This window comes from Scyliorhinus canicula, chromosome 27 (assembly GCF_902713615.1).
Source record: "Scyliorhinus canicula chromosome 27, sScyCan1.1, whole genome shotgun sequence".
Classification (NCBI taxonomy): Eukaryota; Metazoa; Chordata; class Chondrichthyes; order Carcharhiniformes; family Scyliorhinidae; genus Scyliorhinus; species Scyliorhinus canicula.
Window position 1 is genome coordinate 3,279,487 of NC_052172.1, and position 23,519 is coordinate 3,303,005.

The window sequence follows — 23,519 nt, forward strand, 5'->3', positions numbered from 1 at the left end:
GGTCACACACTGTCCTTTCACACTCTGGGACAGTGGGTCACACACTGTCCTTTCACACTCTGGGACAGTGGGTCACACACTGTCCTTTCACACTCTGGGACAGTGGGTCACACTCTGTCCTTTCACACTCTGGGACACTGGGTCGCACACTGTCCTTTCACACTCTGGGACAGTGGGTCACACACTGTCCTTTCACACTCTGGGACAGTGGGTCACACACTGTCCTTTCACACTCTGGGACCTGCGTCACACACTGTCCTTTCACACTCTACACTGTCCTTTCCCACTCTGGGACAGTGGGTCACACACTGTCCTTTCACACTCTGGGACAGTGGGTCACACACTGTCCTTTCACACTCTGGGACAGTGGGTCACACACTGCCCTTTCCACTCTGGGACAGTGGGTCACACACTGTCCTTTCACACTCTGGGACAGTGGGTCACACACTGTCCTTTCACACTCTGGGACAGTGGGTCACACACTGTCCTTTCACACTCTAGGGACAGTGGGTCACACACTGTCCTTTCACACTCTGGGACAGTGGGTCACACACTGTCCTTTCACATCTGGGACAGTGGGTCACACACTGTCCTTTCACACTCTGGGACAGTGGGTCACACACTGTCCTTTCACACTCTGGGACATTGGGTCACACACTGTCCTTTCACACTCTGGGACACTGGGTCACACACTGTCCTTTCACACTCTGGGACACTGGGTCACACACTGTCCGTTCACACTCTGGGACAGTGGGTCACACACTGTCCTTTCACACTCTGGGACAGTAGGTCACACACTGTCCTTTCACACTCTGGGACAGTGGGACACACACTGTCCTTTCACACTCTGGGACACTGGGTCACACACTGTCCTTTCACACTCTGGGACACTGGGTCACACACTGTCCGTTCACACTCTGGGACAGTGGGTCACACACTGTCCTTTCACACTCTGGGACAGTAGGTCACACACTGTCCTTTCACACTCTGGGACAGTAGGTCACACACTGTCCTTTCACACTCTGGGACAGTGGGACACACACTGTCCTTTCACACTCTGGGACAGTGGGTCACACACTGTCATTTCACATTCTGGGGCACTGGGTGACACACTGTCCTTTCACACTCTTGGACACTGGGTCACACACTGTCCTTTCACACTCTGGGAGAGTGGGTCACACACTGTCTTTTCACACTCTGGGACAGTGGGTCACACACTGTCCTTTCACAGTCTGGGACAGTGGGTCACACACTGTCCTTTCACACTCTGGGACAGTGGGTCACACACTGTCCTTTCACACTCTGGGGCACTGGGTGACACACTGTCCTTTCACACTCTGGGACACTGGGTCACACACTGTCATTTCACACTCTGGGACAGTGGGTCACACACTGTCCTTTCACATCTGGGACAGTGGGTCACACACTGTCCTTTCACACTCTGGGACAGTGGGTCACTCTCTGTCCTTTCACACTCTGGGACAGTGGGTCACACACAGTCCTTTCACACTCTGGGACAGTGGGACACACACTGTCCTTTCACACTCTGGGACACTGGGTCGCGCACTGTCCTGTCACACTCTGGGACACTGGGTCACACGCTGTCCTTTCACATCTGGGACAGTGGGTCACACACTGTCCTTTCACACTCTGGGACAGTGGGTCACACACTGTCCTTTCACACTCTGGGACAGTGGGTCACACACTGTCCTTTCCCACTCTGGGACAGTGGGTCACGCACTGTCCTGTCACACTCTGGGACACTGGGTCACACACTGTCCTTTCCCATCTGGGACAGTGGGTCACACACTGTCCTTTCACATTCTGGGAGAGTGGGTCACACACTGTCCTTTCACACTCTGGGACAGTGGGTCACACACTGTCCTTTCACACTCTGGGACAGTGGGTCACACACTGTCCTTTCACACTCTTGGGCACTGGGTCACACTCTGTCCTTTCACATTCTGGGAGAGTGGGTCACACAGTGTCCTTTCACACTCTGGGACAGTGGGTCACACACTGTCCTTTCACACTCTGGGACAGTGGGTCACACACTGTCCTTTCACACTCTGGGACAGTGGGTCACACACTGTCCTTTCCCACTCTGGGACAGTGGGTCACACACTGTCCTTTCACACTCTGGGACAGTGGGTCACGCACTGTCCTGTCACACTCTGGGACACTGGGTCACACACTGTCCTTTCACATCTGGGACAGTGGGTCACACACTGTCCTTTCACACTCTTGGGCACTGGGTCACACTCTGTCCTTTCACACTCTGGGACACTGGGTCACACACTGTCCTTTCACATCTGGGACAGTGGGTCCCACACTGTCCTTTCACACACTGGGACACTGGGTCACACACTGTCCTTTCACACTCTGGGAGAGTGGGTCACACACTGTCATTTCACATTCTGGGGCACTGGGTGACACACTGTCCTTTCACACTCTTGGACACTGGGTCACACACTGTCCTTTCACACTCTGGGAGAGTGGGTCACACACTGTCTTTTCACACTCTGGGACAGTGGGTCACACACTGTCCTTTCACAGTCTGGGACAGTGGGTCACACACTGTCCTTTCACACTCTGGGACAGTGGGTCACACACTGTCCTTTCACATCTGGGACAGTGGGTCACACACTGTCCTTTCACACTCTGGGACAGTGGGTCACTCTCTGTCCTTTCACACTCTGGGACAGTGGGTCACACACGGTCCTTTCACACTCTGGGACAGTGGGACACACACTGTCCTTTCACACTCTGGGACACTGGGTCGCGCACTGTCCTGTCACACTCTGGGACACTGGGTCACACGCTGTCCTTTCACATCTGGGACAGTGGGTCACACACTGTCCTTTCACACTCTGGGACAGTGGGTCACACACTGTCCTTTCACACTCTGGGACAGTGGGTCACACACTGTCCTTTCCCACTCTGGGACAGTGGGTCACGCACTGTCCTGTCACACTCTGGGACACTGGGTCACACACTGTCCTTTCCCATCTGGGACAGTGGGTCACACACTGTCCTTTCACACTCTTGGGCACTGGGTCACACTCTGTCCTTTCACATTCTGGGAGAGTGGGTCACACAGTGTCCTTTCACACTCTGGGACAGTGGGTCACACATTGTCATTTCACACTCTGGGAGAGTGGGTCACACACTGTCCTTTCACACTCTGGGACAGTGGGTCACACACTGTCCTTTCCCACTCTGGGACAGTGGGTCACACACTGTCCTTTCACACTCTGGGACAGTGGGTCACGCACTGTCCTGTCACACTCTGGGACACTGGGTCACACACTGTCCTTTCACATCTGGGACAGTGGGTCACACACTGTCCTTTCACACTCTTGGGCACTGGGTCACACTCTGTCCTTTCACATTCTGGGAGAGTGGGTCACACACTGTCCTTTCACACTCTGGGACAGTGGGTCACACACTGTCCTTTCACACTCTGGGACAGTGGGTTACACACTGTACTTTCACACTCTGGGACACTGGGTCGCACACTGTCCTTTCACACTCTGGGACAGTGGGTTACACACTGTCCTTTCACACTCTGGGACACTGGGTCACACACTGTCCTTTCACACTCTGGGGCACTGGGTGACACACTGTCCTTTCACACTCTTGGACACTGGGTCACACACTGTCCTTTCACACTCTGGGAGAGTGGGTCACACACTGTCCTTTCACACTCTGGGACAGTGGGTCACACACTGTCCTTTCACACTCTGGGACAGTGGGTCATACACTGTCCTTTCCCACTCTGGGACACTGGGTCACACACTGTCCTTTCACACTCTGGGACAGTGGGTCACACACTGTCCTTTCACACTCTGGGACAGTGGGTCACACACTGTCCTTTCACACTCTGGGGCACTGGGTGACACACTGTCCTTTCACACTCTTGGACACTGGGTCACACACTGTCCTTTCACACTCTACACTGTCCTTTCCCACTCTGGGACAGTGGGTCACACACTGTCCTTTCACACTCTGGGACAGTGGGTCACACACTGTCCTTTCACACTCTGGGAGAGTGGGTCACACACTGTCTTTTCACACTCTGGGACAGTGGGTCACACACTGTCCTTTCACACTCTGTGACACTGGGTCACACACTGTCCTTTCACACTCTGGGACACTGGGTCACACACTGTCATTTCACATCTGGGACAGTGGGTCACACACTGTCCTTTCACACTCTGGGACAGTGGGTCACACACTGTCCTTTCACATCTGGGACAGTGGGTCACACACTGTCCTTTCACACTCTGGGACAGTGGGTCACTCTCTGTCCTTTCACACTCTGGGACAGTGGGTCACACACTGTCCTTTCACACTCTGGGAGAGTGGGTCACACACTGTCCTTTCACACTCTGGGACAGTGGGGCACGTACTGTCCTGTCACACTCTGGGACACTGGGTCACACACTGTCCTTTCACATCTGGGACAGTGGGTCACACACTGTCCTTTCACACACTGGGACACTGGGTCACACACTGTCCTTTCACACTCTGGGACAGTGGGTCACACACTGTCCTTTCACACTCTGGGGCATTGGGTGACACACTGTCCTTTCACACTCTTGGACACTGGGTCACACACTGTCCTTTCGCACTCTGTGACACTGGGTCACACACTGTCCTTTCACACTCTGGGACACTGGGTCACACACTGTCATTTCACACTCTGGGACAGTGGGTCACACACTGTCTTTTCACACTCTGGGACAGTGGGTCACACACTGTCCTTTCACACTCTGTGACACTGGGTCACACACTGTCCTTTCACACTCTGGGACACTGGGTCACACACTGTCATTTCACACTCTGGGACAGTGAGTCACACACTGTCCTTTCACATCTGGGACAGTGGGTCACACACTGTCCTTTCACACTCTGGGACAGTGGGTCACTCTCTGTCCTTTCACACTCTGGGACAGTGGGTCACACACGGTCCTTTCACACTCTGGGACAGTGGGACACACACTGTCCTTTCACACTCTGGGACACTGGGTCACACGCTGTCCTTTCACATCTGGGACAGTGGGTCACACACTGTCCTTTCACATCTGGGACAGTGGGTCACACACTGTCCTTTCACACTCTGGGACAGTGGGTCACACACTGTCCTTTCACACTCTGGGAGAGTGGGTCACACACTGTCCTTTCACACTCTGGGACAGTGGGTCACACACTGTCCTTTCCCACTCTGGGACAGTGGGTCACGCACTGTCCTGTCACACTCTGGGACACTGGGTCACACACTGTCCTTTCCCATCTGGGACAGTGGGTGACACACTGTCCTTTCACACTCTTGGGCACTGAGTCACACTTTGTCCTTTCACATTCTGGGAGAGTGGGTCACACAGTGTCCTTTCACACTCTGGGACAGTGGGTCACACACTGTCCTTTCACACTCTGGGAGAGTGGGTCACACACTGTCCTTTCACACTCTGGGACAGTGGGTCACACACTGTCCTTTCACACTCTGGGACAGTGGGTCACGCACTGTCCTGTCACACTCTGGGACACTGGGTCACACACTGTCCTTTCACATCTGGGACAGTGGGTCACACACTGTCCTTTCACACTCTTGGGCACTGGGTCACACTCTGTCCTTTCACATTCTGGGAGAGTGGGTCACACACTGTCCTTTCACACTCTGGGACAGTGGGTCACACACTGTCCTTTCACACTCTGGGACAGTGGGTTACACACTGTACTTTCACACTCTGGGACACTGGGTCGCACACTGTCCTTTCACACTCTGGGACAGTGGGTTACACACTGTCCTTTCACACTCTGGGACACTGGGTCACACACTGTCCTTTCACACTCTGGGGCACTGGGTGACACACTGTCCTTTCACACTCTTGGACACTGGGTCACACGCTGTCCTTTCACACTCTGGGAGAGTGGGTCACACACTGTCCTTTCACACTCTGGGACAGTGGGTCACACACTGTCCTTTCACACTCTGGGACAGTGGGTCATACACTGTCCTTTCCCACTCTGGGACAGTGGGTCACACACTGTCCTTTCACACTCTGGGACAGTGGGGCACGTACTGTCCTTTCACACTCTGGGACAGTGGGTCATACACTGTCCTTTCACACTCTGGGAGAGTGGGTCACACACTGTCCTTTCACACTCTGGGACAGTGGGTCACACACTGTCCTTTCACACTCTGGGACAGTGGGTCATACACTGTCCTTTCACACTCTGGGACACTGGGTCACACACTGTCCTGTCACACTCTGGGACACTGGGTCACACACTGTCCTTTCACATCTGGGACAGTGGGTCCCACACTGTCCTTTCACACACTCGGACACTGGGTCACACACTGTCCTTTCACACTCTGGGACAGTGGGTCACACACTGTCCTTTCACACTCTGGGACAGTGGGTCACACACTGTCCTTTCACACTCTGGGGCACTGGGTGACACACTGTCCTTTCACACTCTTGGACACTGGGTCACACACTGTCCTTTCACACTCTACACTGTCCTTTCCCACTCTGGGACAGTGGGTCACACACTGTCCTTTCACACTCTGGGACAGTGGGCCACACACTGTCCTTTCACACTCTGGGAGAGTGGGTCACACACTGTCTTTTCACACTCTGGGACAGTGGGTCACACACTGTCCTTTCACACTCTGTGACACTGGGTCACACACTGTCCTTTCACACTCTGGGACACTGGGTCACACACTGTCATTTCACACTCTGGGACAGTGGGTCACACACTGTCCTTTCACACTCTGGGACAGTGGGTCACACACTGTCCTTTCACACTCTGGGAGAGTGGGTCACACACTGTCCTTTCACACTCTGGGACAGTGGGTCACTCTCTGTCCTTTCACACTCTGGGACAGTGGGTCACACACGGTCCTTTCACACTCTGGGACAGTGGGACACACACTGTCCTTTCACACTCTGGGACACTGGGTCGCGCACTGTCCTGTCACACTCTGGGACACTGGGTCACACGCTGTCCTTTCACATCTGGGACAGTGGGTCACACACTGTCCTTTCACACTCTGGGACAGTGTGTCACACACTGTCCTTTCACACTCTGGGAGAGTGGGTCACACACTGTCCTTTCACACTCTGGGACAGTGGGTCACACACTGTCCTTTCCCACTCTGGGACAGTGGGTCACGCACTGTCCTGTCACACTCTGGGACACTGGGTCACACACTGTCCTTTCCCATCTGGGACAGTGGGTGACACACTGTCCTTTCACACTCTGGGCACTGGGTCACACATCTGTCCTTTCACATTCTGGGAGCAGTGGGTCACACAGTGTCCTTTCACACTCTGGGACAGTGGGTCACACACTGTCCTTTCACACTCTGGGAGAGTGGGTCACACACTGTCCTTTCACACTCTGGGACAGTGGGTCACACACTGTCCTTTCACACTCTGGGACAGTGGGTCACGCACTGTCCTGTCACACTCTGGGACACTGGGTCACACACTGTCCTTTCACATCTGGGACAGTGGGTCACACACTGTCCTTTCACACTCTTGGGCACTGGGTCATACTCTGTCCTTTCACACTCTGGGAGAGTGGGTCACACACTGTCCTTTCACACTCTGGGACAGTGGGTCACACACTGTCCTTTCACACTCTGGGACAGTGGGTCACACACTGCCTTTCACACTCTGGGACAGTGGGTCACACTCTGTCCTTTCACACTCTGGGGCACTGGGTGACACACTCTCCTTTCACACTCTTGGACACTGGGTCACACACTGTCCTTTCACACTCTACACTGTCCTTTCCCACTCTGGGACAGTGGGTCACACACTGTCCTTTCACACTCTGGGACAGTGGGTCACACACTGTCCTTTCACACTCTGGGAGAGTGGATCACACACTGTCTTTTCACACTCTGGGACAGTGGGTCACACACTGTCCTTTCACACTCTGGGCACTGGGTCACACTCTGTCCTTTCACATTCTGGGAGAGTGGGTCACACACTGTCCTTTCACACTCTGGGACAGTGGGTCACACACTGTCCTTTCACACTCTGGGACACTGGGTCACACACTGTCATTTCACACTCTGGGACAGTGGGTCACACACTGTCCTTTCACACTCTGGGACAGTGGGTCACTCTCTGTCCTTTCACACTCTGGGACAGTGGGTCACACACTGTCCTTTCACACTCTGGGAGAGTGGGTCACACACTGTCCTTTCACACTCTGGGACAGTGGGTCACGCACTGTCCTGTCACACTCTGGGACAGTGGGTCACACACTGTCCTTTCACACTCTTGGGCACTGGGTCACACTCTGTCCTTTCACATTCTGGGAGAGTGGGTCACACAGTGTCCTTTCACACTCTGGGACAGTGGGTCACACACTGTCCTTTCACACTCTGGGAGAGTGGGTCACACACTGTCCTTTCACACTCTGGGACAGTGGGTCACACACTGTCCTTTCCCACTCTGGGACAGTGGGTCACACACTGTCCTTTCACACTCTGGGACAGTGGGTCACGCACTGTCCTGTCACACTCTGGGACACTGGGTCACACACTGTCCTTTCACATCTGGGACAGTGGGTCACACACTGTCCTTTCACACTCTTGGGCACTGGGTCACACTCTGTCCTTTCACATTCTGGGAGAGTGGGTCACACACTGTCCTTTCACACTCTGGGACAGTGGGTCACACACTGTCCTTTCACACTCTGGGATAGTGGGTCACACACTGTCCTTTCACACTCTGGGACAGTGGGTTACACACTGTACTTTCACACTCTGGGACACTGGGTCGCACACTGTCCTATCACACTCTGGGACAGTGGGTCACACACTGTCCTTTCACACTCTGGGACACTGGGTCACACACTGTCCTTTCACACTCTGGGGCACTGGGTGACACACTGTCCTTTCACACTCTTGGACACTGGGTCACACACTGTCCTTTCACACTCTTGGACACTGGGTCACACACTGTCCTTTCACACTCTGGGACACTGGGTCACACACCGTCCTTTCACACTCTGGGACAGTGGGTCACACACTGTCCTTTCACACTCTGGGACAGTGGGTCACACACTGTCCTTTCACACTCTGGGACAGTGGGTCACACTCTGTCCTTTCACACTCTGGGACACTGGGTCGCACACTGTCCTTACACACTCTGGGACAGTGGGTCACACACTGTCCTTTCACACTCTGGGACCTGGGTCACACACTGTCCTTTCACACTCTGGGACAGTGGGTCACTCTCTGTCCTTTCACATTCTGGGAGAGTGGGTTACACACTGTCCTATCACACTCTGGGACAGTGGGTCACACACTGTCCTTTCACACTCTGGGACACTGGGTCACACACTGTCCTTTCACACTCTGGGACCTGGGTCACACACTGTCTTTTCACACTCTGGGACAGTGGGTCACTCTCTGTCCTTTCACATTCTGGGAGAGTGGGTCACACACTGTCCTTTCACACTCTGGGACAGTGGGTTACACACTGTCCTTTCACACTCTGGGACAGTGGGTCACTCTCTGTCCTTTCACACTCTGGGACAGTGGGTCACTCTCTGTCCTTTCACACTCTGGGGCACTGGGTCACACACTGTCCTTTCCCACTCTGGGACAGTGGGTCACACACTGTCCTTTCACACTCTGGGACAGTGGGTCACACACTGTCCTTTCCCACTCTGGGACAGTGGGTCACACACTGTCCTTTCACACTCTGGGACACTGGGTCGCGCACTGTCCTTTCACATTCTGGGACAGTTGGGCTCACACTGTCCTTTCACACTCTGGGACAGTGGGTCACACACTGTCCTTTCACACTCTGGGACACTGTGCGACACACTGTCATCCTGGGCTCCATTGTGGATTAATGACAGCACCAGAATTGTGGAGTAGTTATAAACTTGACATTGACGTTGCAATCTGATCATGGCTGTAACACTGTTTCAGGATCGATCCCAGCTTTACCCTCTGCCCGCTGTACCATTTGCTGGCAGTATCTTAAACTCTTTGTAATCTCTACTTACTTCATCAAGTAGTCTTTGTGTTTGTTCAATTCTCTTTCGTCACTAACCTTCTGCAGCTTTTACCCATTTTATCCTTTCCCTTCTCCTCTTCCCTGCTTCACCCATTTGATCAACTAACACCTGTTATTTCCTCAGATTTTTGTATTGGGTCGTTTACCCACTGCACCTTTCCCCACTGTTCCCTTCATCCACTCCGTGCTTTCCCTGCTGGGTGGGATTGTCCCTCTCCTCTCCGATGGCACATGGCGGAAAGCCGACACCCTTTCCCCTTCTCCTTCTCCGACAGATGTTTGTGGTTGTGTCTCTGCAGGAGATCAGCTCCTCAGTGCCAAGGTCTACTTTGACAATGCCAAGTATGAAGATGTGATGAAGATTCTCCAGAGTGCGGAGCCGTACAAAGTTGCCTTCTGCCTCAAGCGGACTGTGCCCAGTGCCGACGTGGCCATTTCCTCAGAGACCGGGAACCTCGAGCTGAAAGGGCCAGAAGCCAAAAAGACTAAATTGGTAAGTGTTACGGGGTGGGAACCGTTAACCTACCCATAAACCTTGCAGAGAATTAGCTCCCTCGTCAAGGGGCAGTGTGTGGTATTATCATAACTATCTGCTTCGCAAGGGTTAATGTAGTGTTGAGAGTAGCCGCTGGAGGGAGCTGCAGATACAACTATATACTGCAGTGATGCTAGTCCTTCGAGGAGGAGTATATGCAAGAGCCAGCTAGTGAAGGTCGCAAGAGCAGATAGTGTGAGTAAGGTTAGATTATAGTTTATACTAGTTAGTGAGATTAGCAGTAGATAGACATAGAACAGTACAGCACAGAACAGGCCCTTCGGCCCTCGATGTTGTGCTGAGCCATGATCACCCTACTCAAACCCACGTATCCACCCTATACCCATAACCCAGCAACCCCCCCCTTAACCTTACTTTTTAGGACACTACGGGCAATTTAGCATGGCCAATCCACCTAACCTGCACATCTTTGGACTGTGGGAGGAAACCGGAGCACCCGGAGGAAACCCACGCAGACACGGGGAGGACGTGCAGACTCCGCACAGACAGTGACCCAGCCGGGAATCGAACCTGGGACCCTGGTGCTGTGAAGCATTTATGCTAACCACCATGCTACCGTGCTGCCCCTAAATGTAGTTCGATGTTATTGATCAATTGTGTATTTTTTTTTCTTTCTTTTAAAATTTTTTTTAGAGTACCCAATTCAATTTTTCCAATTAAGGGGCAATTTAGCGTGGCCAATCCACCCACCCTGCACATCTTTGGGTTGTGGGGGCGAAACCCACGCAAAGACGGGGAGAATGTGCAAACTCCGCACGGACAGTGACCCAGAGCCGGGATCGAACCTGGGACCTCGGCGCCGTGAGGCACCAATGCTAACCCACTGCGCCACCGTGCTGCCCTCAGTTGTGTATTCTTAAGGACTAAGTGTGGAATCCCAGTTTAGTAGTGTAAATAAAATCATAGCTTTGTTTAAGTGGAAAGCTATGTTGTGGTCTTTGTGAACACTACGCAAACCATCCTGAAATACGCAACACAAAGAACATCTGGGAACCTCTTAACAATGTGTATGTCAGATAAGGCCAGCTAACTTAGCAACGACAAGTCAGACCCAGTTGTGATCTATCGTGTGATGTATTTAATTTTTATTGTAAATAAACTAAGTTTCTTTGAGCTACTCGCTGTGGACTTCTCCGTGGCTTTATAAAAGTGAGATTTTCAAAAAAATGTCCAGGATTATTCAGGAACCTTCCCTGCAAAATGACGACTTTCTCTAAATGGACGGGTGAATTTTTTCTCTTACAGTTGGAAAGGAAACTCAAATCTCCCGCCCGATTTGTACATAGCCTGGTTTCCATTTCATTGGAAACTTAGACTCATGTGAAATGGGCAGTCGATACCCCTCAGCAAAACCTCTGCCCCTGTGAGAGGGCTGTGAAAGGGACAGTCAGGTACCTCTCGGTACCCCTCCGTCCGGTCCTTTGGGAGGGCTGTGAAAGGGACACTCAGTTACCCCTTGGTACCCCTCCGTCCGGTCCTTTGGGAGGGCTGTGAAAGGGACACTCAGGTACCCCTCGGTACCCCTCCGTCCGGTCCTTTGGCAGGGCTGTGAAAGAGGCAGTCAGGTACCCCTCCGTCCCGCTCCTTTGGGCGGACTGTTCTTCCGTGTGGGAGCCCACCTGGAGAATGGGCGCCTCACAAAGAGAGTGGGAAAAACAACAGGATCAAAAGGATCAAAGGGCAGCACGGCAGCATAGTGGTTAGCACAATTGCTTCACAGCTCCAGGGTCCAAGGTTCAATTCCCGGCTTGTGTCACTGTCTGTGCGGAGTCTGCACGTTCTCCCCGTGTCTGCGTGCGTTTTCTCCGGGTGCTCCGGTTTCCTCCCACAGTCCAAAGATGTGCAGGTTGGGTGGATTGGTCATGCTAAATTGCCCTTAGTGTCCAAAATTGCCGTCAGTGTTGGGTGGGGGTACTGGGTTATGGGGATAGGCTGTAGGTGTAGGGTTGGGAAGGCTGCTCTTTCCAAGAGCCGGTGCAGACTCGAAGTAAGACAGTGCGGTGTTGTGCAGAGGCTGTTTTGGAGAGTGGGACAAGATAAGGGACCAGTAAACGGACGAATAGTCCAGTAAAACTCAGGAGATTCTATCACCATCTGATTAATGATCTGAAGTGTGCACTTTGCAAACAGTTTTTGCTTGTAGCACTCTGATGTTGATACACTCTCCCAGTGCCGCCCACTAGGTAGCCATATTCCAGTCTGTTCAATGGTAATTATGCACAAAACCTTTAAGATCTATAAATTCAAATTTAAATTAATAAAACCTCTGATGCATCGTGTGGATCAAAGACAGGCAGCATAGGTTTACTAATTTATTTTTGAAGATTTTTTTTTAATTTCGCGTACCCAATTATTTTTTTCCAATTATGGGCAATTTAGCATGGCCAATCCACCTATCCTGCACATCTTTGGGTTGTGGGGGTGAAACCCACGCAGGCACGGGGAGAACGTGCAAACTCCACACGGACAGTGACCCAGGGCCGGGATTCGAACCCGGGTCCTCAGCGCCGTAGGCAGCAATGCTAACCACTGTGCCACCGTGCTTTATTTTTGAAGATTGACCGCTATGGGCAGCACGATAGCACAAGTGGTTAGCACTGTGGCTTCACAGCTCCAGGGACCAGGGTTCAATTCCAGCCTCGGATGACTGTCTGTGCGGAGTCTGCACGTTCTCCCCGTGTCTGCGTGGGTTTCCTCCGGGTGCTCCGGTTTCCTCCCACAGTCCAAAGACGTGCAGGTTAGGTGGATTGGCCATGATAGAACATAGAACATAGAACAGTACAGCACAGAACAGGCCCTTCGGCCCTCGATGTTGTGCCGAGCAATGATCACCCTACTTAAACCCACGTAACCCGTATACCCGTAACCCAACAACCCAATTGCCCATAATGATAAATTGCCCTTAGTGTCCAAAAAGGTTAGGAAGGGTTATTGGGTTACGGGGATAGGGTGGAAGTGAGGCCTTAAATGGGTCAGTGCAGACTCGATGGGCCCAATGGTCTCTTTCTGGACTGTATGTTCTGTGTTCTATGTTAGTGAGGGAGAAGAACGAGAGTGAGCTAGACAGCTCCTTGGGTAGCTTCTCGGGCTGAATGGTGTGATGTTCCTTTACCAAGTCCCTTACTCCAGTAATATGCTGAGTGTCGACCACAGTGGATGTTATTCAGGAACAGCTAAAATGGAGAGAATGATTTTGAATTGACAAGCTGCTTGCTGTAGTTAAGGAGAGCCCCTGTTTCATCCTGGAGACTAATATCCTTGTCTTTTGTTTAGAGTGTCAAGAGCATCTCGCCTGTCAAAAAAACGAAGAAGCTAATGAAGGGGAAGATCCTCAGCAAGGAGGAGGCCGATGTGGAACTGGATGTGCCGGTAGACGTGGAGTTTGCGTTTCCGAAATTCTCCACGTTTAAGAAGCTGACCATTACTTCTCCCAGCGATGCAGCCGCTTTGAAAGGTGAGGCCCGGTTGACGCATCCAGAGGTCGGAGCTGAACTCGCCTTGGGAGAGGGGCAGGTGAAAGACAAGAAGAAGAAACTCACGTTCCCGGGACTTTGGGCAAGGGAGTCGGGGAAGGCCAAGGCCGACGTCAGCGTGAAACCTCCCGAGCCTAAAGGCGCCGCGACAGTGAGGCTGTCACAGGTCAGGACAAAAGAACTCGAAGGAGCTGGGGTTGGAGTGAAAACCGAAGCCAAGGTGCCAATTCTTAATTGGCTGACTAAATCTAAAAAAGGGAAAGGAGATGTCCCCATTTCTAAAGCTAAAACTGAACTCAAGGTGTCTGGTGGAGCTGAGGGAGAAGCACCGGAGGGAAAATTGGGTCTTGGGATCCCAGCAAAAGCCCCTAAGGTTGAAATAGATATTGGTTTACCGAAAGCTGAACTCGATGTCAAAGGCCCATCAGTTGACGGTGACGCGAATGCCAAAGGACTTGGCTTTAAGCTGAAGATGCCATCATTTGGGCTAAAGGATGGCGAGGCGGTCGATACAACAGGTCCTAAAGTCAAAGTAGAAAGTAAAGAAGCTGTCAAAGGCCCATCAGTTGACGGTGACGCGAATGCCAAAGGACTTGGCTTTAAGCTGAAGATGCCATCATTTGGATTAAAGGATGGCGAGGCGGTCGATATAACAGGTCCAAAAGTCAGAGAAGCAGTCGGTGAGGTGGAAGGCCCAGAGGGCAAGCTGAAGATGCCTCAAATATCGATGCCCAGCATTGACATTTCTGTACCAAAAATGAAACAAACAGAAGAAGTAGATGTGGCTCCTCGAGGTGTCGAGATTGTTATCGGTAGTTACAAAGCAGAAGGCCTGGAAGGAAAAGTTAAAGAACTTGCACAGAAAATCACGACAATTGATATTTCAGCCCCCAAGGTTAAGGCACCAGATTTTGATATCAGCCTACCAAAGGGCAAGGCTGACCATACAGCAGCAAGAGTTGATGTCAAGCCCCCTGACATTAGCATTGAAGGGCCCGAGGCCAAATTGAAGATGCCAAAAGTATCACTCCCAGAATTCAGCATCTCTGCCAAGAGCAAAGAAGGCCGGGAAATGGAAGTCGAAGGTCCGGGTGTGAAAGGCCCGATGTTAGAGATGCCAAAATTCAAGATCTCTCTGCCCAAAGTGAAGCTAGGAGAGGGTGAGGCTGACGGCTCCCCACCAAAGACTGAAGCACGAGTAAAGGTTCCTGTGTCCCAGGTACAGGTCTCCAAAGCCAAAATGGATATCAGGGGCCTCCAAGTGGAAGGACCTGAAGCAAAAATTAAACTGCCCTCGGTGAAAATGCCAACCATTGATATTGCAATGCCCAAGGTAACAATTCCGGATGTTCAGCTTCCTGCTTATAAAGGAGAGGTCTCTTCCCCCGGGATTGCCGCGGGCCTGCAAACATCAAAAGTCAGCATTGGCGGGCCAAAGGTCGAGGGTCAAAGACCTGAAGCGAGTTCCGAGGGATTTGACCTGAAGTTGAAAATGCCAAAAGTATCACTGCCAAAGTTTGACATCTCGGCCAGCGGCAAGGAGGCCGAGGCAAAGGTGGGCGGAAAACTGGAGGCAGATGGCGAAGATGCCAAGTTCAAAGGAATGAAGATGCCCAAATTTGAAGTGTCTCTACCCAAAATGAAACATGCGGAGGTTGAGGCAGATCTTCGCGCTGAATCCGACGCGAGCGGCCCTGGCTTTGGTATCCTGGGGAAACTGCCAGCAGTCAAAATGCCAACAATTGACATTTCAGCGCCTGAAATGAAGATCCCTGATGTTCATCTTCCGGCGGGTAAGGCAGAGGTCATAGCACCCAGTGTCGTAGGTGGTGTCAAGACTCCGAAAGTCAGCATTGGAGTACCGAAGATGGACAGTCAACCAGGCGAATTGAGTCCGGAGCCACCCGCTCTGCAGCTGAAAATGCCAAAAGTGTCACTGCCGACATTTGGTCTATCAGCCAGCGGTAAAGAGGTGGCAGGGGAAGTACACGGCCCTGAGGTTGATATTAAAGGAAAAGTGCCGTCACTTAAAATGCCAACAATTGACATCTCAGCGCCCGAGGTAAAAATACCAGAGATGGATATTAATGTCTGCCTTCCCAAAGAGAATGCAGAAATTGCTGACATTGCTGTCGGAGGGGATGGCAAGGTTCCCCGCGCCAGCGTTAAATCACAGATTAGCCAGATGCCGGGAATTGCCCTGACAGGCCCTGATGCCACGTTTCAAATGCCAAAGGTGTCACTTCCAAAGTTTGAGATTTCAGTGAAGGGCAAAGAGGCTGGAGCAGACGTTGATGTGAAAGCAGGGGATGGATTGGAAATTGGAGGCCCAGATGGCAAGGTAAAAAGTGCACAGCTTAAAATGCCCAAATTTGAAGTAGCTCTTCCAAAGCTGAAACCGGGTGAAGTTGATGTATCCGGCCCAACGGTCGACATCAAGAGCGGCAAACGCGATGGAAAAGCCTCAAAGGGGGAGGCTGATACAGAACGGGTCGAAAGCTCAACGCTGAAGCTGAAACTACCTTCAATGAAAATGCCCACAATCGACATTCCTGCGCTTCAGACCGAGATCCTGGAGGTCGACCTCGGCCTTCCTTCAGTGAAATCGACTTTGGCCGCTGCAGGTGAGAGAGATAGCCATCCAGCAGGAGTTAGCAGTGAAGGTGCTGACGTGAAAGTGAAAATGCCCAAACTCTCGCTGCCAAAGTTTGGTTCGAAGAGTAAAGAGGCCGATGGCAGCGTGTCAAAGGTCGAAGGGAAGGCGTCCTCTCCGGCAGCAAAGGGAAAAGGGAAAGCCCCCGGTGTTGATATCAAAGGACCATCTGTCGACCCCGGTGTTGATGACGAAACACTGAAAGGGAAAGAATTCAAACTAAAGATGCCCAAGTTCAAGATGCCGACATTTGGAACGTCCAAGAAATACGAAGACGGTGTTGACATCTCCATTCCTGGTGCAAGAGGCCCTGGCGTCGATAAAGGCATTTTGAAAGGTAGGGTTGAAGTTAAAGGAGCAGAAGTTGAAGCAGAGGGAAAAGTAAAATCAGCCTTTATGAAAACTTCCAAGTTTGGGATGTCTGCGTTTAAAAGCAAGTCTCTCGAAGCCGAAGTGAGTCTTCCTTCAGAGACCAGTTTACCAAAGGGCAAAATAGAGGTGAAGGACCCTGGTGCCAGTGGGAAAGCACCAAAGGTGGCCGTCAGCTCCAAGGCCGACCTGGCCACTGAAGGACCTGACATCAAACTGAAGATGCCTTCTTTTACAATGCCCAATATTGGTATCTTAGGTCCAAAAGTAGAAGCAGAGCTGGAAGTAGGCACCAAATCTGCCACTTTAGATACTGAACTAGAAGGTTCCGGCAGCAAATTGAAAATGCCAAGTATACAGATGCCATCTATCGAGATTTCGGTGCCTCCGGTAAAACAGGTAGATGCCGAGGGCCTGTTGCCAAGGCCGGAGGTCGATGTTTCAGAAGTCGACCTGAAAACCTATGGGGGGGATTTGAAGATTCCGAAAGTGAAAGGCCAGGTGGCAGTGCCCGATTTGGAGGAGAAACAGAAGCTCCCCTCGGTGAAAATGCCATCCGTTGACATCTCTGTGCCCAGAGTGAAGGCTCCAGATGTTGATCTCGGTTTGTCTGTCCCCAAGGTCGACACCTCTGTACGAAAGGCTGAGGGCGAGGTGGCTTTGTTAACCTCTGAACCCGAAGACTTAGAGTTCAAGCTAAAGATGCCCAAGTTCGGAATGCCCAAGTTTGGTTTGCCTGGGTCAAGGGAGAGGGAGAGTGCCGCTGAAGTTTCGGCATCTGTGGATTATCATGTGGAGGACACTGAAGGCAAGGGGATGATGTTCAAAGCAAAGATGCCAAAAGTTGACATTTCTTTCCCCAAAGTTAAACAATCCGAAGTTGACGTCGATATGGATGCCTCGCTACTTGAAGTTGAGGAACCTGACGCAGAAGGAAAATTTAAAATGCCTGGATTTTCTCTGCCAAAGTTCTCACCACCCAAACTGGTGGCTCCAGATATCGACCTTGACATCACTTTGTCCAGAGATAAAAAGGTGGCTCATGAGGCAACAGGCCCCAAAACTGACACTCAAACTGCAGGAGGGGAATTCAAAATAAAGATGCCGCAGGTTTCTCTGTCTGGTTTCGGCACTTCCACCGCGGAGACAAAGGGTACTGACCCAGATGCCAGTCTGCCAACAGACAAATCGAAGTCAAAGTCCAAAGTGGAAATGAAAGGCTCCCGGGTGGAGGGAGGGGTGGAGGTTGAAGGCCCAGAGGGCAAAATCAAAGGGGGCAAAATCAAGATGCCCAAGTTTCAGATCAGCACAAAAGTTAGGTCCGAAGAGGCGGCCAAGTCTGACGTGGAAACAGAGGGGGGGAAATTGAAGCTGAAACTGCCAAAATTTGGGATTTCGCCAAAACCCACCCAGGCGGAAGCCGATTTGGAGCTGGAGGGCGGGGAGGGGAAGGTGAGAGCATCTCAATCCAAAATGTCCATGCTTGGCATTTCGCTGGGGAAAGACCGCAAGGGGGTAGTGGAACCCAGCGCGGGAGCGTCTGGGAAGCTTGAGGGCCATCGTGAGGCAGACAGCATCAGAAAGTCAGAAAAGTTCAAGATTAAGATGCCGTCAATCACCATTCCCACACCAAAAGTGGACATTGATTTCGACAGGGGTTCACCCAAAGGTAAGGTCGTCTCTCCTGACCGAGAAGCCAAAGCTGAGGTGAAAGGGACAGCAGGAGTACAGATAAAAGGTGAGCTCCAAGCCCCAGGTGTAAGCTCGGACACTTCCGAATCCTGGTTCAAAATGCCTAAATTGACCATGCCTGATTTGACCATCGCCGGGACAGGCAGGATGGATGGCGACGCTGCGGTGGAAACGCAGGTGAAGATGTCAGAAAGGGGTGTGCAAAGGTCAAAGGTTGAGGTCGGTATTCAGGGTCCAGAGGTGGACGCGGATGGCAAGTTCCAGATGCTGATGGCGAAGATGCCCAAAGTTGGGATTGACTTGCCCACAGATGGCTCAGGTGGAGGGGGAAAAGCTGAGATCGAAGCAGGTGCAGATGCTCGACGGGTCAGTCAAGACGGCGCGGGTTCAGGAGAAACATCCTCAACAGGGCTGTTTAAAATGCCCACCGTTGAAATTTCAACGCCCAAGATGGGAGATCCATCAGCTGGGGTGGAAGGAAGTGGCGCTGAAATTGCCCTGCGACCACTGGAGGGCAGAGGGGGTCTTTGGGAAGCCGATGCTGACATTCAGTTGAAGATGCCCAAGATCGAGCTCCCCTTATTTGGCCCTTCCGTGTCCAAGGACAAAAGCCAAGAGCGATCAGGAGATAGAAGCAGTACAGGGGCCACTGCGGGCAGTTCGGCGTCAAAAACTAAAATAGACCTCAAATGTCCACAGGTGGACATTGGCGCCACGGAAGCGGAGCTGGATGTTTCAGAGGGTCGGCTAAGCAAGCTGAAAGGCAAAATGTCAAAGTTTGGTGTGGAACTGCCAAAGGTCACTCAGCAGGAGGAGGTGAGGTTGGCCACTGGTGTGGTCACCCAGAGTGAAGGCACAGCAAAGGGCAGGGGTGCCAGTTACATGTCGCTCAAGGCCGACACTGACTCTCCTGATGCAGAACTGTCAGGATCTGAGGGCAAAGTGAAAACCGACAAAGTTAGAAAGCAGCTGTTTGGCTTTTCAAAGACATCTTCGCCCAAGGACAAAGGCCACAGCAAATCCGCAGGTGCAAAGGGAGGCCTTGACGTTGGAACGCCACCGGAGGCTGACAGTTCAGAGGCCAAAGTGAAAATGTCCAGGGTCAAGATGCCGAGCTTTGGGATCTCTTGGTCGAAAAACAAAACATCAGAGTTTAATGGGGGCGTAGAGGCGGATGCATCGAGAAAACAAGGAGAGGACTGGGGGATTCAAACTGGCCGGAGAAAGACTCCGGCAGCTGAGGAAAGTGGGGAGGCGGATAGCAAAATGAAATTGAAGTTGCCCAAGGTTAGTTTGGCGCCCGTTAAAATGCCCACAGTGGACTTTACCTTGAGTGGGCCGGGTTCAGCTGTGGCGTTGCAGCCAGGCGACGCCTCGGGGTTCCAGGTGAACGGGGAGAGTGAGCTGGCTGGGAGCCAAGGGGTGATTGGTAAGATCAAGCTCCCCAAAGTGGAGTTTTCCTCACCCTACCACAAGGTCAAAGACAGCGAGCTGAGTCTCCAGCTGGTCAAAACGGAGATGATGCTGTCCAAGGAGGACGCCGGGCCCCTGTCCAGCTCTGGCCCGTCTTTCAAGACCTCGTCCCCCAGAGTCAACGGAGGGGACGTGAGGGGCGCCAAAGTCAAGGGGCCTAAAATCACCTTTGCCGCTTTCAAAAAGAAAAGGGCACCAGAGGAGGAGGACCCGGAGGCAGCAAACCTGGTGACATCGTGTGCCAGGACTGAGCTGGCACTGCTGGAGTCCAGCGGGGATGCCGGGCACAGCAAGTCTAAAAGCATAGTGGGCTTCAGCTCGGGCAAGTTCAAAGGAATGTATTCTGTTCAGGGCGCTGCCTCAGCTCTGTCTGACTCGGGCAAGGGGTCCAAACTGAGAGGCACCGCGGGCGGCCAAAGTGAGGAGAAAGACGAGTCGGAAATCAAGGACAAGTCCGCTAAGTTCAAACTGCCCAAGTTCTCTCTGGGCCCCAAGTCCAAGGGGGTGCTGGACCCCAGCTCCGCCGAATACCAGAACAACATTGTCTCGGAGCTGCAGCTGGAGGACGAGGAGTCTGCGGCACGGCACTTTCAATTCCAAATGCCCCGGGTGGGCTTCACCACCGTCTACCACGAGGAGCACAGTTCCGAGGAGAAAATATTCGTCGGAGAAGGTTCTGCCATGGCGCCCAAGGGCACAAAGCAGGCGAAAGCAGAAACTCTGACCGACAAATCGACCAGCATTTAGCTGGAGGCCAGAAGCAGCACGGTGAAGACCCAATGCCAGCGAATGGGCAGAGACTTTGTGTTGTACAGATCTCCCTCACTTGGGGCCTTCCGGCAAATTAACAGCATTCCTGCATTTCGGTAGGCAGGCAGAGAGAGATGACTGGACTAATGTTTGGCATAAAACAATACTGGCTGGAGCCCCCCCCCCCCGGGCTAGGAATGGCGGTTAGAGCTAGATACTGTTTCTGAAACTGTGTGAGCCAAACTGTGATCTTCTAATGGAAGGCTATGCACAGAACGCAACTCATTTGAAACCTCCTCTGTGACTAACACTCACCAATATGTTCCCTCGCCGGCACTCACCATTAATCTTCTCTTGGCCGCTTCAAACATTCTGCTTAGGTTGGCGATTTTACATAAGTATTGTGGCCCTAATATATTAATGGTAAATTAAAAGTCCATGTCATGGCTAATGAGCTTGTACAGCCGAACATTTCATTTTGTATTCTTAAGAGGAATCTTCGGGAAGAATTATTGAAGAGGATGAATCCCTCAGAGTGAATAGGGGTGAGTGAATCTCGGAGTGAAAGTGAGGCCGTGAAAGTGAATTAGTCCCACAGGGTGTGCACAAAGTGAATGGATCCCAAAAGGGTGAGTGGGGTGTGATAGGGGCAAATGAATTCCGGTGGGGGTGAACCGGCCCCATCCTGCTTGCTTTGCCCGTGGAAGCCATCAAAGGATCTTGGCCAGTCTAATATATTGATGCTTCATTTTATTCAACATCAGGTCTTTGCAAAGCAATAAGGATGAGATGTGAAATGGGAAGGGATGCCTGGGTCAGCTCGCTCAGTGTACACGGTCGGGTTCCAGCAGTGCTAATACTTAATTCATTGTTCGAACCGTATGGAGTTACTTGCAGCAACAGGTTTAGCGAAGGCGATAGGGAGGCCTCGGAGAACTCAAGGATTGCACACTCCCATTCCGAGAACAAGGGAACTGGAGGATTATTAGGGATTCTGTTGGATCCCAATTGAAAAAAACTCAAAGTGTTTATGCCCCGTTAACAGTTTTCATGCAGCCATTCAAAGTGTGTTTATTGCCTGCTTTTCGGGTATATTCAGCACTTTTAGTGTGTGAAGGGTTAATTACTGGAGTCCGTTACAAACCAGGGCAGTTCTCTAGTTCTGTCGTTTCTATTCTAACTCATTAACTTTGACCAAGGCAAGGCTGCCAGTGATGTCAAGTTAAATTGGCCAGGACTGGTGATGGCGGCTGGGTTAAATACATCAGGATTTCTGGGGAAAGCGTGACTAAATTGGTCAGGTCTGCTGGCGAGTGATAGTTCATCTTTCCTATTAGTCACGCTCCAACCGGCTTTTTATTGAAGGTCATCTGCCCACTTTAGTTCTTAGATTCCTCTGAAAGACTGTTGGGCCAGACTCACAAACACTCTGATGTTTCGTATTAATGGACACTGAAATAATGAACTAAAGCCATATTTACACAGTCTGCCTGGAGAGAGTGTGAGGAAATTATTTTGGAGAATGTAATAATTTGCTGTGTTCATACCTTTTACAGATCTGTTAATTTCCTGCTTTTAATATTGTCTGTACAAAAATTATTAAATCCTGTTTCAAATGAAAAAGTCTTGAAATCCTTTCAATGCGTTCAGACGAGTTGATGAAAAGATATTTTACCCTCCAACCTAAAGATGTTCCTAACCTGATGTGACCTCACACAGAGCAGTTAATGGGAGTAAAAACAGCACGAGAGACAAATATTGCTAGATTACTGTTCATCGGTAAGATGTAACTGCTCCTCCATCACTAACACACTGTCCCACTCTCAGATACCAGCTCCTCCATCTCTAACCCACACACACACACTGTCCCACTCTCAGATACCAGCTCCTCCATCACTAACACACACACACTGTCCCACTCTCAGATACCAGCTCCTCCATCACTAACACACACACTGTCCCACTCTCAGATACCAGCTTCTCCATCACTAACAAACACACACTACCCCACTCTCAGCTACCAGCTCCTCCATCACTAACACACATACACTGTCCCACTCTCAGATACCAGCTCCCCCATCACTAACACGCACACTGTCCCACTCTCAGATACCAGCTCCTCCATCACTAACACACACTGTCCCACTCTCAGATACCAGCTCCCCCATCACTAACACTCACTGTCCCACTCTCAGATACCAGCTCCTCCATCACTAACACACTGTCCCATTTTCAGATACCAGCTCCTCCATCACTAACACACACTGTCCCACTCTCAGATACCAGCTCCTCCATCACTAACACACACTGTCCCACTCTCAGATACCAGCCCCTCCATCACTAACACACACACACTGTCCCACTCTCAGATACCAGCTCCTCCATCACTAACACACACACACTGTCCCACTCTCAGATACCAGCTCCTCCATCACTAACACACACACTGTCCCACTCTCAGATACCAGCTCCTCCATCACTAACACACACACCGT

The 23,519-nt window shown here is 51.7% G+C and overlaps 1 protein-coding gene across 1 annotated transcript in view; it reads left to right on the top strand.

The window, feature by feature from the left end:
- The window catches only part of LOC119957683 (neuroblast differentiation-associated protein AHNAK-like), a 25,058-nt gene extending 2,411 nt beyond the window's left edge, over nt 1-22,647 (top strand). Inside the window, exons 2-3 of the mRNA XM_038785759.1 lie at nt 10,334-10,551; nt 13,888-22,647. Of these exons, the coding sequence (XP_038641687.1) occupies nt 10,334-10,551; nt 13,888-21,021 (7,352 nt within the window). The 3' untranslated portion in view covers nt 21,022-22,647. The remainder of the gene's footprint in view (nt 1-10,333; nt 10,552-13,887) is intronic.
- The last annotated feature ends 872 nt before the right edge of the window (nt 22,648-23,519 follow it).